At 32.3% G+C, this 17,594-nt stretch overlaps 3 protein-coding genes across 6 annotated transcripts; all 3 read left to right on the top strand.

The window, feature by feature from the left end:
• The first annotated feature begins 264 nt into the window (after positions 1–264).
• On the top strand, positions 265–3,305 carry LOC108450172 (uncharacterized). Of its 2 annotated transcripts, XM_017747682.2 has the most exons (6): positions 291–551; positions 1,128–1,454; positions 1,541–1,670; positions 2,237–2,361; positions 2,494–2,640; positions 2,858–3,305. In XM_017747682.2, the coding sequence occupies exons 2-6, from the start codon at positions 1,269–1,271 to the stop codon at positions 2,990–2,992; spliced, it is 723 nt and encodes a 240-aa protein (XP_017603171.1). In that variant the 5' UTR covers positions 291–551; positions 1,128–1,268; the 3' UTR covers positions 2,993–3,305. The 2 variants fall into 2 exon arrangements, with proteins under 2 accessions (XP_052885022.1, XP_017603171.1); XM_053029062.1 differs by having other exon boundaries at positions 265–1,454; positions 2,862–3,116.
• Positions 3,306–4,845: 1,540 nt separating this feature from the next.
• On the top strand, positions 4,846–6,986 carry LOC108453537 (uncharacterized). Its single transcript, XM_017751691.2, has 4 exons — positions 4,846–5,174; positions 5,476–5,565; positions 5,656–5,752; positions 6,587–6,986. Exons 1-4 carry the CDS (start codon positions 4,979–4,981, stop codon positions 6,723–6,725), a joined length of 522 nt encoding a protein of 173 aa, XP_017607180.1. The 5' UTR covers positions 4,846–4,978; the 3' UTR covers positions 6,726–6,986.
• A 508-nt stretch (positions 6,987–7,494) lies between these two features.
• LOC108453536 (uncharacterized) lies at positions 7,495–13,821 on the top strand. Of its 3 annotated transcripts, XM_053028335.1 has the most exons (16): positions 7,503–7,691; positions 8,082–8,522; positions 9,058–9,135; positions 9,335–9,390; positions 9,789–9,908; positions 10,016–10,086; positions 10,578–10,671; positions 10,848–11,051; positions 11,505–11,756; positions 12,083–12,191; positions 12,372–12,439; positions 12,701–12,770; positions 12,850–12,924; positions 13,010–13,101; positions 13,354–13,443; positions 13,606–13,821. In XM_053028335.1, the coding sequence occupies exons 2-15, from the start codon at positions 8,208–8,210 to the stop codon at positions 13,427–13,429; spliced, it is 1,680 nt and encodes a 559-aa protein (XP_052884295.1). In that variant the 5' UTR covers positions 7,503–7,691; positions 8,082–8,207; the 3' UTR covers positions 13,430–13,443; positions 13,606–13,821. The 3 variants fall into 3 exon arrangements, with proteins under 3 accessions (XP_017607179.1, XP_017607178.1, XP_052884295.1); XM_017751690.2 differs by lacking the exon at positions 13,606–13,821 and having other exon boundaries at positions 7,495–7,691; positions 8,184–8,522; positions 13,354–13,514; XM_017751689.2 differs by having other exon boundaries at positions 7,502–7,691; positions 13,354–13,821.
• The last annotated feature ends 3,773 nt before the right edge of the window (positions 13,822–17,594 follow it).

Here is a 17,594-nt window from a genome sequence, read left to right as displayed (position 1 = left end):
AAATATAATTTCAAAATGTTGAAAAAGATTGAACATGACAAATAAAAAAAATGTTTCTAATAATAAGTGTTTTTCTAAAAAGTTTTTAAAGATAACATTATTATGTGTTGCAGAAAGATCGAATGGGATGTGTCAATTTTATCCCTGGATTCCCTTGTGAAATTTTATCTCGAAATAACTGGGTGTAAGGTTAAGGTTAGAGTTTGGGTTATTAAGGTCACGATTTAAAATAATAATAAAAAGCCTAATGGGGGACACCCTTAACTAGGACAAATACACATTGAGTAGAAAGGTTTTCAATTGAAGTGGTTGCTGGAGGCATTTTCCTATTATCTCTCTAAAAATAATTTATTTTCTTAAATTTTAAGAAAAATGGCCTAAAACCCTAATATTCTTTAAATTTTTTTTACCAAAAGGTAATTTCATTTTCACCCCAACTCATTTATGCCAAAATGAGCTCCGTTTTTCAGTAATAGTTGTATTTCATAAAAAAATCAGAACCCCTAGTTAAATTAAAGATCAGTTTTGATTCTTCAGCTTTTGAAATTCAGGTACGTTATATTATTTACATAAATCGAACTCTAAATTGTATTGGGTTTCGTCGAATTTTAATTTCGTTTGGTCAGTTGTTTACTTCTTTTACGAAAACTTTGGACTTTAGGTTTAGGTTTCCCAAGACGTAACCTCTTAAATAATCGCTTTTTATTGCATTTTAATTAAAATTCATCAAATTTCGGATGAGGAATTAGGGATGTCTTGTTATTCCTGTATTTTCATGGTATGTCATGAGGATGATTCGATAATTGGGGAATTTTTGGAAGGTGGATGCTGGTGATTGAAATAAATAGGTTAAAAAGTCTTGAAATTTGTTGTTGATCATTGATAAAGCTCTCGTTTTTTATCAAAATATTGAATTTGTTGTGATAATTTTGTTATTTCGGGAAGGGGATAGTTTGAATCCGTTCTCTTTTTGGGGGTGTTAAAGTTTGAGTTTCTGGACTTCGGGTAAACCTTCCGTTAGGGACTCTGATTGGGAGCTGTTACGGTTTATCGGAAAGTGGCTACAGCCACAACCATGGGGGGAGTTCCGACTGACAATGTGGACTTTGTTGTGACCTTGGATGCAGAGAGTAGGTGTTCTTCGGAGTAAGCCGAAAAACTAATAGAGGAAAACGCTATCTTTGTTAGTTCTGCCCTTCGAATCTTCTTGTTCTTTAACCTTCTTCTTTCCCTTACTTCTTCTTTTATCTGTAATTTTCGCTTCAAACATGGAAATTAATCCTCCAACTAAATCAGTTGAAATTAAAGAGAAAGACCTCTTCAAAGCTGCGGAGAAGGGCGATTCTTCCATATTCAAATCCCTCTCCCAAGACCACCTTACCAAGTCTGTTAAACTCCGGAATGAAGACGCCCGATCTCTTCTCCACGTCGCCGTCTCCTCCGCCCACCCTGAGGTAACCCCATACTTCTTTCCATTTCCTGAGTTGCCCTATCTCTATTGGGTTGATTTGTTAATGTGAAAAAAATCAATTTGCATTAGGTGGTCAAACTACTCTCTGCCGCCGCTGATGAATCAGTTGTGAATGGTATCGATGAAGAAGGTTGGGCTCCCATTCACTCAGCCGCCAGCATTGGTAATTTGGAAATTATGGAAATCCTGTTGAATAAAGGTAAGAAATTTGTATAATTCTGATTTTCCAAATTAATCCTAATGTGGAAACTCAGTTGTTTTGAGTTGAGTTGTGAATATATGTATGTGTATGTACTTGAATTGGTTACGAATATTCAAGCTAAGTTTATGGAAAAGTTATGCTGTAAATTAGGCATTAAAGGGTGTTAATTTAGCATATAACTGGTACCACATCAAATACTTTGTAAACTAGCTCTTATAAATCATACTAGATCTTTGATCCTGTTCTTTTTAGTTTAAGCTTTCGATTCTGCAAGATCATGTCCTAATGGGGTACTAGAAAATCGGAACATTAGAAGATTAATGTATCAGCATGTTCAGAGTATCCATAAGCTGCAAATCTATGGAATTCGTTTGTGCATGTACGTATTGGTTGAGAATCTTCCTGCTGGTTTATGGAAAATGTTTTTTATCCTGTAAGTTTCTTTGTTAAGGATCTTAATTGAGCATAAGCAGGGTTCTTACTCTGATTGTTATCTCGAATGTGCAAATTTTGCATTCAGCTGATGTTAAGTATTGTTATTTTCTTATTTACTTTTTGCAAAGGAGCAAATGTTAATGTGAAAAATGATGGTGGCCGCACCGCCCTTCATTATGCTGCTAGCAAGGGATGGTTGAAGATTGCTGAACTTCTGATCTCTCATGGTGCAAAGATTAATTCAAAGGACAAGGCTTGTAACTTCACACATAAATCATTTTTTCTTATATAGGGGCTGTTTGTATTTTTTTGGTTCTCCTTTTTCATTTGCAGTATCTTTCTTTTTAATTTCCATTTCATCAGTTGATAGTATGACTAAATGCAGGTAGGATGCACCCCATTGCATAGGGCAGCTAGTACTGGGAAGTCAGCATTATGTGAACTCTTGATTGAGGAAGGGGCAGAAGTTGATGCTACTGATAGAGCTGGACAAACTCCTCTGATGAGTGCGGTTATTTGCCAAAACAAGGAGGTACTCTCTCTGAGCCTTGAGAAACCGAGGTTTAAGGTTCAGGCTGGTGAACCTCATCTATTTATCATTGCTTTTACATTTGATAAAACCAAAATCAGTTCTATGCTACTATGGTGATTTACATTACTCACAAATTAAGATAGGGGAAACCTGAACATCTTATGAAATCTTGCGGACTTAGGGTATTCTTAGTCAGAATTGTTTCCTTTGGTGTCAGGTAGCCCTCCTCTTAATAAGACATGGAGCGGATGTGGACATAGAAGACAAAGAAGGATATACTGTTCTTGGCCTAGCTTCAACCGATTTTAGATCGATACTGATCGATGCTGCCAAGGCTATGCTTGAAGGATGAATTTGACAATGGGCACGTTGATGGAGTGTGTTGTGCTGCTAACTAAAACTGTGTGTTTTCTGGAAAAATCTGCAACTTAGGGGGGAGGGAAAATATCACTTTATTCACTTCATCTTGTGAGGAATATTTTGGAGTTACACTTTAGTAGTATTTGAGTAATTATTTTGTTTCAGCTTCCCCTTCGATCTGCCTATAGGTTGCATTTTTATTGGTTGGGCATTGAACTGAACTCAATCCGATTCATTTTAGTAATCGGATCTGACAATGTGACCGGCTCATAAATGAAAACGTTGTCTCAGTTTTGAAAATATAACACAGTCAAACACAATACCAAATACAATTCACCCGATAAATAAAAAATTTGATTTCCCATGCCTGGAAATAGCAAAATGAAAGAGAAAGTAAAGTTCCCTTTCTATAAATACTAACAAGAAACAGAGAAACTTCAAATTAAGAATATAAAAAATAAATAAATGTTGGCATTACACCTTATCATATGGGTTGGGTTGATGCAAAAAAATTTTAAGTTTGTCTTTTAGGTGAGGATTCTGTTCGGACTAAAAAATGGGTTTAAAATTTTGCTGAAGTTTAGTCCAGATAAAAAATACTAAATCAGAGTCTGACTTGCCCGTATTACTTCATTTTAGATTATTTTTATATAAAAATAGATTTAAAAAGTATAATATATTAAATACACTAAAAATGTTAAAATAAATATTTCCCAATAAAGTAAAAATATATTAAAAAAAGTTTTTATACTTGAATAACATCAAAATAGTTCAATTTATCAAGTAAATGCCTCTAAAATAATAATAAAATTAACAATAAAACAAGAGTGATACAATATACAAATAATAACAAAAAAATAATATAAATATAATAACAAAATGATAGCAAAACAATAACATAACAACGGGAAACAACAGAAGAAAAAAATTAGTCAAATTCGGGTCAAGTTGGGCCTTTCGAGGCTTGACCCATTTAGAAAATAGGTTTTATTTTTTCTCTAAGTCTATTTTTAAGACTTATATTGTTGTCTGAACCCTCTCGCTTTTCATGTGGACCTTTGAACTTAGATAAGTAGCCTGACTCATGACCAAGTTTAATTGACATGTTGCACTTGTATGCTTATTTTACGGAGTTTGTGACAGGTGCAGACAACCTGAGGGAGGACAATGGCATGAAGGAGGCCGAAGCAACAGCTAGCAAACAGCAGCAACCAGCAAGCAGAGGCACAAACCAAGAGGTAGCAAATCTGAAGGAAGAAGAGAGGCCACACTCTCAATGTCAACTTTTTCTTAATTCATACTGGTGTGGCCTGATACCTTATTTGGTTTGTATTTAAAAGTATTTTTTGAGTATCACTTGATATGTTGACAACATAACTTAAAAAAAAAATATATATATATATATATATATTTTACTTTAATTGACTTATTGATAAAAGGTGAGAGAAGTTTTAGGTAGCTCGAAAACATTATAAAAATAATCCATTTTTATATTTTATATTATTTAAGTAATTAATCATTTTAGTATTATTTTAATGAAAACCCACAGCTTTATATTCAACCAATTAAAAGAAATATTATTTTAATATAAAAAGAAAGAAGTGGGTAACAGCATTATATTATTTTAAATATCTTCTTCTTCTTTTCTTTTTTTTTTTTTAACTGAAAAGCCTGAAACGAACCGTTTCCTCCATGCCAAAGCCCTTTTTATATATTTCAGTATTTTTTTTAATATGTAAACCGGTTGGGCCGGTGGTAAGACCGGTTCGACCACCGGTCCGGTTATAAAATCGTTGGGTTAACATACTAAATCGAGCTGATGACCTACATCTTAATCCAATCCTAACCTAAACATAAAGTCAATTTTCATTTGTAGACTTGAAACTAATATCAGCCGCTCCTGGGGGATTCTTTTTTAACCCTCTTTATCTTTACTTATTAAGCTTGTTCATCTCGAAGAAAGGCCAACAACCCAACAATGATTTGCTCAACAGCTTCCTCTCTCCCCATTTATTTTGATGAAAGAATCTCTATTACATCCACTAAAATCTTGAAAACTTCTTCTTCTTCTTCTTCTTCTTCTTCTTGTTATTTACCGTTGAATTGCAGTGTGTTACGCAAGTCTTTTGTACCTTTGGCTGCTTCAGTTAGTATTCTTCTGTCTCCAATTCCAGGTACCACTATACAATGATTTAATGTTAGACTTCCATGTCTTCAATTTGAGTTCATTGCGTTGACTGTTTATTTCACCACTTGGGTAACTTGAGTTGCTTCTTCTTTTCCTTTTTTCCTTTTTTCCTTTTTTTTTTTTCATTTTAGGATTTTGTTTATAAAATTGTTTGTTGGGTTGGATATGGTATGTTCGTGAATTTGTTTCGAATTCCATAAGAAATTAACTATAGAAATTGTTGAAATCCAAGGTATAGTTAAAAAAATGATTGCTTGAGCTTCTGTGTTTTTTTTTTCTTTTTGCAGCCAAAGCTGGATTGTTATCAGGATTCCCCGGAATCGAATCAATCCCTGGTCCTCAATTACCTGAAATTGAGTTCCTAAATCGCTTCAATGGTTTGATTTATCGTTCTCACCGTAATCCGTTGACATTTGTGGTTTAAATTCTAAAATTGGCCTTAAAAAAATTGGGTTTTGATTATGCAGAAGAAAACCAGAAGAAGTACGCTGAAGCTGATGCAAGATTCAAGTCATCTCCCTTGCTGAAGCAGCTGTTAGAGCGGTCAAAGCAGAACAAAGAAAAGTAATTCACTTTCTTTACCCTATATCACTATCAAAATTGCTTACTTAAACTGCATTACGTCAAATCCGGTTCATGCAATAGCCTTAAAAAGTGACATAAAATTTGAATCCGAGCATCTATAATCCCTTTTCCCTTTTATCCTCATACTATGAACTGCTTGTCTCTAGAGGGAAGAATAAAAAAAGGGTGTGTTTGTTTCCATACGGGGATAGAAAGAGGTTGTAGATGTTCCAATCAAATTTACTAAATACGTCTCTTAAAGGTGTTTACATGAACCAACTGTAACTTATTAGTTATTGAAGTTGCATTATCGATATGGAAGGGTTGTAGATTTCAGGATTCAAATCCCAAATTTACTGAATACTAAGAATAGTTGCATTAAGCAACTAAGCACATTATTTGGTTAGGCATTGAGATAGAATTGTGATGTTGAACTTGCAATATTTCGTGTAAAGGAGGCCTTAGTATGGGGATAGGGGAACGATTGCAATGTTGAGACTCTAACTTGAGACGTTTCAAAATACCACTCATAAGGGTGATTGCATGAACTGACTGAATTAAGCTCTAGGTTCTTGAACTTGCATCATCTGATTAGGCATTGAGGTAGAATTGTGATGTTGAACTTGCATTATTTTGTGTATAGGAGGCCTTAGTATGGGGATAGGGGAAGGATTGCAATGTTGAGAATCTAACTTGAGATGTATCAAAATACCATCTTTAAAGGAAGATTGCATGAACCGACTGAATTAAGCTCTAGATTCTTGAACTTGCATTATATGATTAGGCATTGAGATAGAATTGTGAAGGTTGCTGCAAATTATTGCAAAATTGCAGGAACAAGCAAGAAATTCAAGACAAGTACTGCATGCGTGGGGCGGAGTGGGGAGTAGGGGATTGTTCAGTGGAGGCAATGTCGCCAGAAGACAAAGAAAACTTCATTGCAATGTTGAAGGAAAAGGCTGGAATCAAATGAAATTGTCATTTCAATTTGCTTGGATATAGATAAAAGAAGAATGGGAAGCAAAGCCAACATGCAAGAACAAAATGTAATAGCAATGGCAATATATAGCCCTCTTTTGGTTTAAACATCCCCATTCTTCAAATCATCAAAATCCATACAAAACAATGGCAGGATGAAAGATGGGAAATCATCCTTAAATCGAAAATTTGTATGCTTTTTAATATTTTTTTTGTAGATAAAGTTTACCTTCAAGACTAACCATTAAAAGAAAAAGGCTGTTTAATTTCTATTTGCAAAGCCAAAATTGAACATTAAGAAGTAAACCATATGTGTTTTGGGTCCGGAATTCTTTTTATTTTTCTTAATCAAATTCGTCAAATTATAGTTTTGATCCTATATTATGCACAAATTTGAAATTTAATTATTATATTTTATTTTGGCAAAATTTGGTAGTTATTAGTTAGTACAAAAGGCTAATAAAAAGCACTTTTAATTCACTGTGCTAACATGTATATTTTTGTATTGGATAGGTGTTCTTTTAAGTAAAAATCATGCCATTCATTTATGCAAATAGAAAAATTATATCAAATTAAACTATAATTTTTATTTTGAATGATCAAATTAAATATATAAAAAGTTAAAAGAGTAAAGGGACTAAAACCGTAATACAAAGATATATTATTTTTATATGAATCTGGTTTGATTTTATCTAAAAATAGTTCTACAGGGAAGGACAGGACCTAAACGGAATATGCCGAAAATTAGAGGGCCACTAACATCATTAGTCAAACAAAAACCAACACAAAATGACAAATCGAATAATTCTTTTTTGTACCAAAAAAAATAATTTCCTTTTTCACCCAAATCCATTTCTGGCCAAAATGAGCTCCGCTTCAATAATAGTTGTATTTCAGAAACAAATCAGAACCCCTAATTAAGCTAAAGATCAGTTTTGATTCTTCAGCTTTTGAAATTCAGGTACGTTATGTTATTTACATAAATCGAACTCTAAGTTGTATTGGGTTTCTTCCAATTTTAATTTCGTTTGGTCAATTGTTTACTTCTTTTATGAAAACTTTGGACTTTAGGTTCAGGTTTCCCAAGACGTAACTGCTTAAATAATTATTTTTTATTGCATTTTAATTATAATTTATCAAATTTCGGATGAGGATTTAGGGATGTCTTGTTATTCCTGTATTTTCATGGTATGTCATAAGGATGATTCGATAATTGGGGAATTTTTGGAAGGTGGATACTGGTGATTGATATAAATAGGTTAAAAAATCTTGAGATTTGTTGTTGATCAGTGATAAAGCTCTCGTTTTTTATCAAAATATTGATTTTACTGTGATAATTTTGTTATTTCAGGGCGGGGATAGTTTGAATTACCTTATTTTAATCATAGAATCCGTTCTCTATTTGGGGGTATTAAAGTTTCAATTTCTGGACTTCGGGCTCACCTTCTGTTAGGGACTCTGATTGGGAGCTGTTACAATGTATCGGACAGTGGCTACAGCCACAACCATGGGGGGAGTCCCAACTGACAATGTGGACTTTGTTGTGACCTTGGATCAAGTCCCGCGGTGGAGTGATGCAGAGAGTAGGTCTTCTTTGGAGTATGAGAATGGAGATCCTTCATTTTCAAATTCATTTTTCCCCGACCCTTTAAAGTCTCCTGAAGAGGAGAGTAGTAGAAATGGGATGGTATCGAGGTTTCCCATTGATCATGAAATAAACTCAAAGATATACTTGTGGAGGGGTCAACCGTGGAACCTTGAGGTTGATGCTGTTGTTAATTCTACAAATGAGGTAAGCACTAGGTTTTCTCTATCCTACCTGATCTGTAAAAATTTGAGACATTTTGAAGATACCATGAATTGCTTTAACCTTGGATACGGAGAACCTTACCATGTCATTAGTGAAGCTAATATGGAAGCACAATGATGAGAATAACTCAATTAGTAACTTGGAACTGTACCGAATTGCTATATGAGGATTGAGTTGATAAAAGGAATAATAGAAAAAAAGGGTTACTTTTTTTAGGGAGCCTAATTGTTTATCACATGGATGCACAAAACTTATCTGCATGGGCTCTGCATCTTTGTTCAAAAGTTAAGAACTGAACCAAGCTGAATTTTTTTTTTTTCTTCACACGAGTATATTTAACCATTTGCACTTGTATATTTTACCTTTGAGTGGCACTGGCAAGTTTGATTCTTAATGTTCTGATATGAGAACTCAGTTAAAGTTTTGACCCCTTTAAACACCTAAGCTCCTCACCAAGAGCATGTCATTAGTCAAAGAGGTAAATTTATTGATATGTTCTTTCCATGCTGGGTTGCAGAACTTGGAAGAAGCACACAGTAGTCCAGGTTTGCATGCAGCAGCTGGACCTGGTCTTGCAGAAGAATGTGCAACACTGGTATGCTAAAATATTAATCAGGAAGAAATTTTAAGGGAACTGTTAGCATGGATGCACTAAATGGTCTGTTGCACCATTTTGATAGTTATGTCGTAAACTTTGGTTCAGTTTATGGCAAGCTTTTGTGATTCTGAAGCAAGTTCTTCATTTTCAAAATAAACTTGAAGCAAGAATGACTTGATGTTGCTTGTATGGACAGGGTGGATGCAGAACTGGAATGGCCAAAGTTACTAATGCATATGATCTTCCTGCTAGGTGTGTATGTCCAAATTCTTGCACAACTAGGGGCTGTCTAGATATGATGTTTTACAAAAATATTATCAGAGACTCGCGTCTGCTGCTTCAATGAAGTTCTTTATAAATCAGATTGATAATGTATTCTTTTTTTTATGTACAAAATGTAACACTTTCCTGTACAAAATGTAACAGCTTATTGCATGATGTCATCATTCTCATCTGATCATTTATGGGTTAGATTTGTGATCTTGCCGCATGTGGTTTTGAGCTAGCGTTGGCGCAGCCATAGATTGTTATATTTTTCATTTTGGAATATAAGTATTTGATTTAGTTTGTACCGAAAATGTTACTGTTTAACTTTTAGTCATAAAATTGTCTTCACTGGAAACTGAGGGTTTTATGTTTCATATCATTAGGAGAGTTATCCATACAGTTGGTCCCAAGTATGCAGTGAAGTATCATACTGCTGCCGAGAATGCTCTGAGTCACTGCTACCGCTCTTGCCTTGAACTTCTCATTGAAAATGGTCTTCGGAGGTTGGTATATTGCAGATGCTATATATTTATTTTTTTTCAATTTGTTCATTTCATATGTTGTTTCATGGAGTAAGATATTTAATATCCTTTGACATGTATGAATGCAGTATTGCTATGGGATGCATATATACAGAAGCTAAAAACTATCCCCGTGAACCAGCTGCTCATGTTGCTATAAGTGAGAAAATTTCCTACATATTGCAGCTATTTGTCTGATTCTTAATGCATTAACATAAATACAGCAGTAAGAAGGGGTAATACAAAAGTGTGTAATGTTTTGCAACTTTTATTCATTATGTGGTACTTTTATTACAGAAAGTGGTGAATAAAAATTGAAGCAATTTTGCTTATCTCATCAAATGAACAAGACAATAATATTATAAGATATTATATTTTTAATTTGTGCAATGGATCAATGCTAGTTAAGCCTCTAATTTTCCTAAGTTGACTCTTTCAGTGTGCTGTGAGAAATACAATGTTAAGAGTCATTGACTTCTGTGGAGTTTTCATTTTGTTCTTTTAGTTCTTTTTTTGACGTGCATGTTATCTGATATTTTGTTACTAGTGCATAGTTTCTAGAAGCTAAAGCTCTTAAAAAACCTCTCTGTTTGTTTTTACATGCCTGTGTTTCAGATTAATATGCCATTAAAACTTTGTCCTTTTCTTCAGGGACTGTTCGGCGACTACTGGAAAAGCAGAAAGATGAAATCACTGCTGTTGTTTTTTGTACTGGCACGTCATCTGATACTGAAATCTATAAGAGGTATCATAGTACTAATATTCATTTCTACGACCCTGCAAAGATGGCTTGCTTTGTTTGAATCCATTGTTATACTGCCTTCCTGTCTTGAGGAATTTGATGATTATTTTACTTCTTCTTTTGCTTAAAATAATGCTATAGGCATGAGGTGTCATATCACTTAATTTTTTAACTTGTAGATTGCTTCCACTATACTTTCCTCGAGATAAGCATGAGGAGGATGTGGCTATATCTAAGCTCCCTGCTGATGTCGGGGATGAGAATGGTGAGACTATCATTGATGAGCGTAAAATCAGAATAAAGCCATTGCCCAAAAAGGCCAACCCAAAGCCTTCCGAAGCTCCAGATGAACTGCCTGTTAGTGATGTAGGTTTGGTACGAAGGTCGGTTGCCTCAATTTCATGAATAAAATCTTTTACATTTCCCTACATTTTTATATTCTGTTCGTGGTTGTGGATTGGTTCGTAAATGCATCATTATGTGCAAATATTGGAATATAGGTGTAGCTACATCACAATGCACAATCTTGTGTATTTTTTTGGTTTCCTATGCTTTCTTTTCCCCAAAAGTATATTGGTTAATGTAGTGTAATAAAATCTGCACTTTCATTTAGACTTCTTTCAAGCATTTCCTAGTGATAATCAATTCAAATTATAATCAGAGTAGCTCCAATTCTATAGTTTGAAAGTGTAACAATTTTATCTCTGAGTTTTCATGGCACATTTTATTATTCTCCTGCAATTATGGTGGTTCTGGGTTGATTATTATAAGTAGTCTTGGCCTATTTGGAATTCAATTCATTGGATGACCTTAATGGATGATTGCTTTTCCTTCAGGAATTCAAGTTACCTGGATACATATTTGGATCCTGCTTTCATGTCCTTGATCAAAGATCCAGATCAGAGACGGCAGGAACAGTGGGAAAAAACTTCTCAAGCACAAGGTGGTTGGAATTGTGCTAAGTTGCTTGGATTTGGTGATCTTGGTGGGCCCCCATTATCTGCTGCTGAAGAATACTCACTTCACTCTAGATACATTTCCAAGGCAAATTCTCTTAATCTTTCTGAAATTGCAGAGATGAAAATTGTGTAAGTTTATCATGTGTTTCTCCATTCATATCTTCCCTATTGAGTTACCATTCCTCTATTATATTTTATTATTTTGGGGATTCGGTTAATCTTTACATTTCCATTAGTAACTTGGGTTCTTCACAATCAATGTTTGTGGATACACTCATGATGATAAACGGTTCAAGTCTGTAGACTATATACTTTCCCCATTTTATTTGTTGACTTTACTAACTATATGCGGGACCATGTTTTATTTATACAATGAAACTCTTCAATTTCCATACATCTTCAGATTACCTCCGGTCTTAATATAATGTTTAGTTAGTTTATTTGTTTTATCTCAGTTACCGTGGAGGGGTGGACAGTGAAGGTCGCCCTGTTATGGTTGTTGTTGGAGCACATTTCCTGCTGCGGTGTCTTGAGCTTGAACGCTTTGTTCTCTATGTTGTAAAGGTATTAGCTTTCTAGTTTCTTCAATTGGACTTCTAAAGTTTCCTGACATCGTCTTATTTAGCTACTCATCGTTAAACTGCTTAATTTTGGGAAAAGTTTTGTGGCTATGGTCACTTAACAGTATATGTTTACTGAAAACTGGCTTTTGGGCTAAAATCATCTTTTTATTATTGATTTCAGGAATTTGAACCCTTGATACAGAAGCCTTATACTATTGTATACTTACACTCTGCAGCTTCTTTACAAATGTACGTATTGGTTTTTGAGACTTTTTTCCTTTAAAGAATTACCAGGTTGGGCTTTAATAAAATTAAATGTTTGAATTCTTTAAACTGATTCAAGAAGCAATAAAATAAAACAAAACAGTTATGCCTTTTCTTTGGACAATAGAATCTAGATTTGGAAATTTTCTTCACAATTAATACAAACAATCCTTGGTACATTTCCATCATATATCCTTGTTTTAATGCATTTTCATATGTTTGTTTTCTGGTTTCTGGAACAACCAGCCAACCTGACTTAGGATGGATGAGAAGATTACAACAAATACTCGGTCGGAAACACCAACGTAATCTGCATGTATGCAGCAATATCTATCCCATCTAATTTGAATATTCATATATAGTTGTTTCTTGATCCCCTTACTTTTGTTGTATAGGCAATATATGTTCTTCATCCTACCTTTCACTTGAAAGCCACAATTTTTGCTCTGCAAATGTTTGTGGACAATGTGGTACGTCTTAATTGTTCTTATATAAGAGTGATTTACCTGTTTACAAATCTTAATGTAACTTGCTGTACTTGGAATTTATCTATAGGTGTGGAAGAAAGTGATATATGTTGACAGGCTTCTGCAGCTATTCAGATACGTTCCTCGTGAGCAATTGACCATCCCTGATTTTGTGTTTCAGTTGAGTGATTTAGTTTTATCTTTCTTATTATTTCAAGCAAAACATGCCATCCTTTCTAATACGTAATCAAGGGGCGTTCTTCTGCAGTGTTATAGTAGCTTAACCCTAATAATTTTTTCATGGATGCAATTGAGTCGTTCAACAGTTTTCAGGACCAATCTCATTCAATATGAAATGGATGTTTGCGAGCCAGAGGGTCAACTTAAGAAAGTAGAAATGATTCTAATTTTCTGTCGATATGATGATTGCAGGCACGATTTAGAAGTGAATGGTGGAAAGGGTCTTATAGTGGATCCCCGGACGAAGTTCGTATATCATCGACCATAGACACGAAATATACGGTATCACCAGTTGATATTCCTGGTTTGGTTTCGTTTCAACTCTATTTTGTAGGCAGATTTTTTTTTTTTTTGGGGGGTGATTGCTTATGGTATAGAAATAGCTATTTCATGATTTATTAAACAATGATGTGCTTGGGTTTTTTTTTTTTTTTTTTATGTTAGGGAAAGTAATATTCTTGCACCATCGTAAGTATTAATTAATAATATTTGGTGGGAGATCTAAGCTTTAATGTCTTTCAACTTTAATTCACTCTTATGAAAATCATTGAATCAAATCTCGTAAATGAGGATTATGGTTGGTGATGTCCGGTGTGGGATCATGTATTATATTGTATGTATCTATTTGTTTCAATTTATAATTTTCCATCTCTTAGAAAACACTTTCTTGTCTTTGGATTCCATTTTTTCTTTAACAGCAACTGGAATCTTTTTAAATTTGGTTTCATGTTTAGGGTAAATTTAGGATTTTGCTAATTTAAGGTGGTTTAGTTATTATAGGTTTGGTACCTAAATTTTGACAAATCTTTTAATATGGTACCTGAATTTTCAAAAATTAAACTTTGACGCCATTTATCAAACTAAGTTAACTTTTTAACTTTCAGGACACATGGCCTGCTTAAATTGTGACACGTATATCTAATCCTTTTGTGTCCTAAATTTATTTATTCATTATTTTTCTTCCCATTCTTTGACATTTTTTTCCTGATTTTCTTGGAACTGTGGTGTTAGTTTGTATATGATTGTTCTCTCAAAGCAAAAGAAAGAACTAAGCCTGATTCAATTTCCTCTACAACATAACCTAGTCATGTATAAACTAAAAATAAACCCAAATAAAAAATATAAACCAAAATTTGGGGGGAAAAAACTTCGTCTTCTACATCTTAACTGCATATCAGTAAATTGAAAACCCATCATCAATCAGTCGACTAGCATTACATGCTCTGAAAAAAACTCTAAAATAACAGAACATCTCTAGTAACCCTTAATACATATAGCAATTTAATTAATTAAAAATCTAAAACATCAACACATATAGCGAGAGGGGATAACATTCCTTTTTTTGTTCCTTGGATGTCTGTCTTTGAAAAGGGAAAAATTTCACAGGTTGTGTTATTGAGGAAAGGAGAATACTGAGAAAATCAATTGATTTGGGCGAAAAAGAAATCATGGAAGATGTTGGAGAGGTCTACCGATGGTGGGGAAATGGTGATGGTAGGAGTTGTGGGTGTAAAGATGGAGAAGATGATGAGTTTTGTTCATTTTTTGGGTTTTACTTTTACTTTTTTCTTTTTTAACTAAAAAAAAATTAATGGCCTTTTTCGGGTTAAAAATATATTAAAGGGTTATTTACTTTCAAGTCACTTATATATGTTCAAATTTAAAAAACGATGAAAAAAGCAATAGATGTCATTTAATTGGGCATATGTTTTGACAGGTCAAATTTTAATACCGTTAATTAGAAGTATTATATTGATAAACAGCGTCAAAGTTCAGGTATCAAAGTCAAATTTTTAAAAAATTCAAGTACCATATTAAAAAATTTATCAAAGTTCAGTTTCCAAATTTGACATTAAGCTTTAGTTATATTATGTTGCTATCAAATAAAAATTATATTGTGTAATGTAGGGCTGAGAAGAAAAAATCAGTTATGTTGTTAACCTCTTTGGACGGTTTTCAGTTTACAACTTAAAAAATGACTCAAATTGTATTTTATTTTTAATTTAATTTATAGGTAATTTTAATTTTATATAATACAAAAATGAGTCACCTAATTATTGATAAGTTTCTTTTGTCACTCAATTAAGGAAAGTTACAAAATAGCCATTCAACTATTTGATTTTTTTTTTGTCACCAACTGTTAAATAGTTGACGGGAAGATAATATGGCAACTTTTAACATAATAGTAATTTTAACCCTCAACATTTATAGATTGTGTCTATTTAGTTTTGATTTTAAAAAAAAAAATTTAATTCTCAACATTTACACATTGTGTAATTTGATTTTTTTTTCTTTTCGAATTTGCTTATCTTTGTGACCCTTTCACTTAAAAAGTTTCAAAAAAATGAACCTATCACCTAATTTTGATTAGAAATATACCAAAAAATTAAAACTTCTAAAAACCCAAGATAATAATTTGCATTTTTTCTCGTTCTTTTAAATTAACTCTCAATGTCACAAATAAAAAAAAAAAAAAAATACATAATGTGTAAATGTTGAGGGTTAATTTTTTAAAAGAAAGACTAAATTGACCCAATATATAAATGTTAAGGGTTGAAGTTACTATTATCCAAATTTAGAAACTGTCAAGTTATCTTTTCATAAGTAATTTAACGGGTGATGACTAAAAAGAAAAATTGGATAGTTGGATGACCAAAACAAAATAAGTTGAATAGTTAGAAGATCAATTTGTAACTTTTTATAGTTGGGTAGCTAAAAATAAATTTATTAATAATTAGGTAACTACCAATATAGTTTATCCTATATAATTTACCCTATAAAGATAAGCATTTTATATTTAAAATTTTTTAAAAATATTATATAAAAATAATTGATTAATTTTTATTTATTAAATTTTCTAAAAATATTTATGAAAAAGTTTTGAAACTTTACCAATTTGTATTTAAAAGGCATAGAACAGAATTTATTTTATGAAAATAAAAAGTAAAATGATAAAAGATTAAGAAATGAAGGAAATTATAAGGGCGTTTTGAAAAGTTCAAAAGAAAAGTGATGGAAATTAACCATAATGTAATGTTAGATTTTAGAAAATTCAATAGTGCAATCTCTTTCTTTTCTTTTTCTTATTTAAGTATTATTCGTAGTAATGTTAAAATGTTATGATATTTTTATTTTATTATTAAATTTATGAAAACTTTTTATTACTATTTTATGAAAATTCAATAATCAGTTCATCATAAACCTGCTCATGGGTCGAGTTATCCGGCCTGGCCCGAAGGCCCACTCTAAATGTGGAAGGGTTTGGGCAGAAATATAAGCCTGAAAAATAGGCTTGGACAAATGTGTGTTGGGCCTCGAGTAAGGTATTTTTAGCCCGGTCCCGACCCGGTCCTAATTCACTAAATGACAAAAAAAATCTGCTATTTTTTTTTTGTTTTTGAATGTTATTTTTTGTTGTTTTCTTCCTATTTTATTACCATATTACTATTATGTTGCTATTATTTTGTTGTTATTATTTGGATATTGTATAAAACTTATTTTATTATTAATTTTGTAATTATTTTAAAGATATTTGTTAATTTTGTTATTATTTTAGAGGTATTTGCTTGTTAAGTTACATCTATCTTAGTGTTATTTAAGTCTACATATTTTATAAAATTTATTTTTAATTTGTTGAAAAATATTTATTTTGATTTTTTAGTATTTTTGATGTATTATATATATTTAAAAATTATATAAAATAATATAAAAATTAATACAGTAAGTCGAGCCGAGCCAAGCCCGGGTTTTAGCGTTTTTATTTGGACCAGGTTTGAGCAAAATTTTAGGCCTATTTTTTGGGCCTAGCCCGACCTGAGTCCAATAAATGGGCCTAAATTTTTAATTGAGCCCAACCCAAACCCGGCCTGACCCATGAGCACCTATAGTTCACCATAAGATAATGAAATTTACAATTTTGATTTTTTTTTATTATGCTCACAATTAATATTTAATCTTTCTATTTTAATTAATTCTACTTCCACAATGATATTAGTTAAATTAAGACATTACTGTTAAATTTTCTTAAAAACATTTTTAACTAGATTTACTCATGGGTCGACTAGATACATTATCTAAATCAATTCTCAAAGCTCAGGCTTGTACTGATCCAAAAATTAGACTTTTTTTTTTTGGTTTGAATTGACCCAATTTAAGAAAAATAAATCCAAACTTGATCTAGCCCACCCATATTAGATTAATTTTTATTTTAAAATATTTTAAAAATATATATATATATATATATATATATATATATATATATAAAATACACTAACTGCACTAAAAACAATAAAATAAAAATTTTCTAACATTAAAAATATTTATATTAAAAGACACTACCATAAATATAATAAATTTTTATTATATTAAAACACAAATGAATATAATAAATATTTTATTGTACTAAATATAAATTTTAAAATTTTATATTTTGA

The sequence above is a fragment of the Gossypium arboreum genome, chromosome 5, assembly GCF_025698485.1.
Source record: "Gossypium arboreum isolate Shixiya-1 chromosome 5, ASM2569848v2, whole genome shotgun sequence".
Taxonomy (NCBI): domain Eukaryota; kingdom Viridiplantae; phylum Streptophyta; class Magnoliopsida; order Malvales; family Malvaceae; genus Gossypium; species Gossypium arboreum.
The sequence above is the reverse complement of the archived record's forward strand: the minus strand, read 5'-3'. Positions and strand labels throughout refer to the sequence as shown.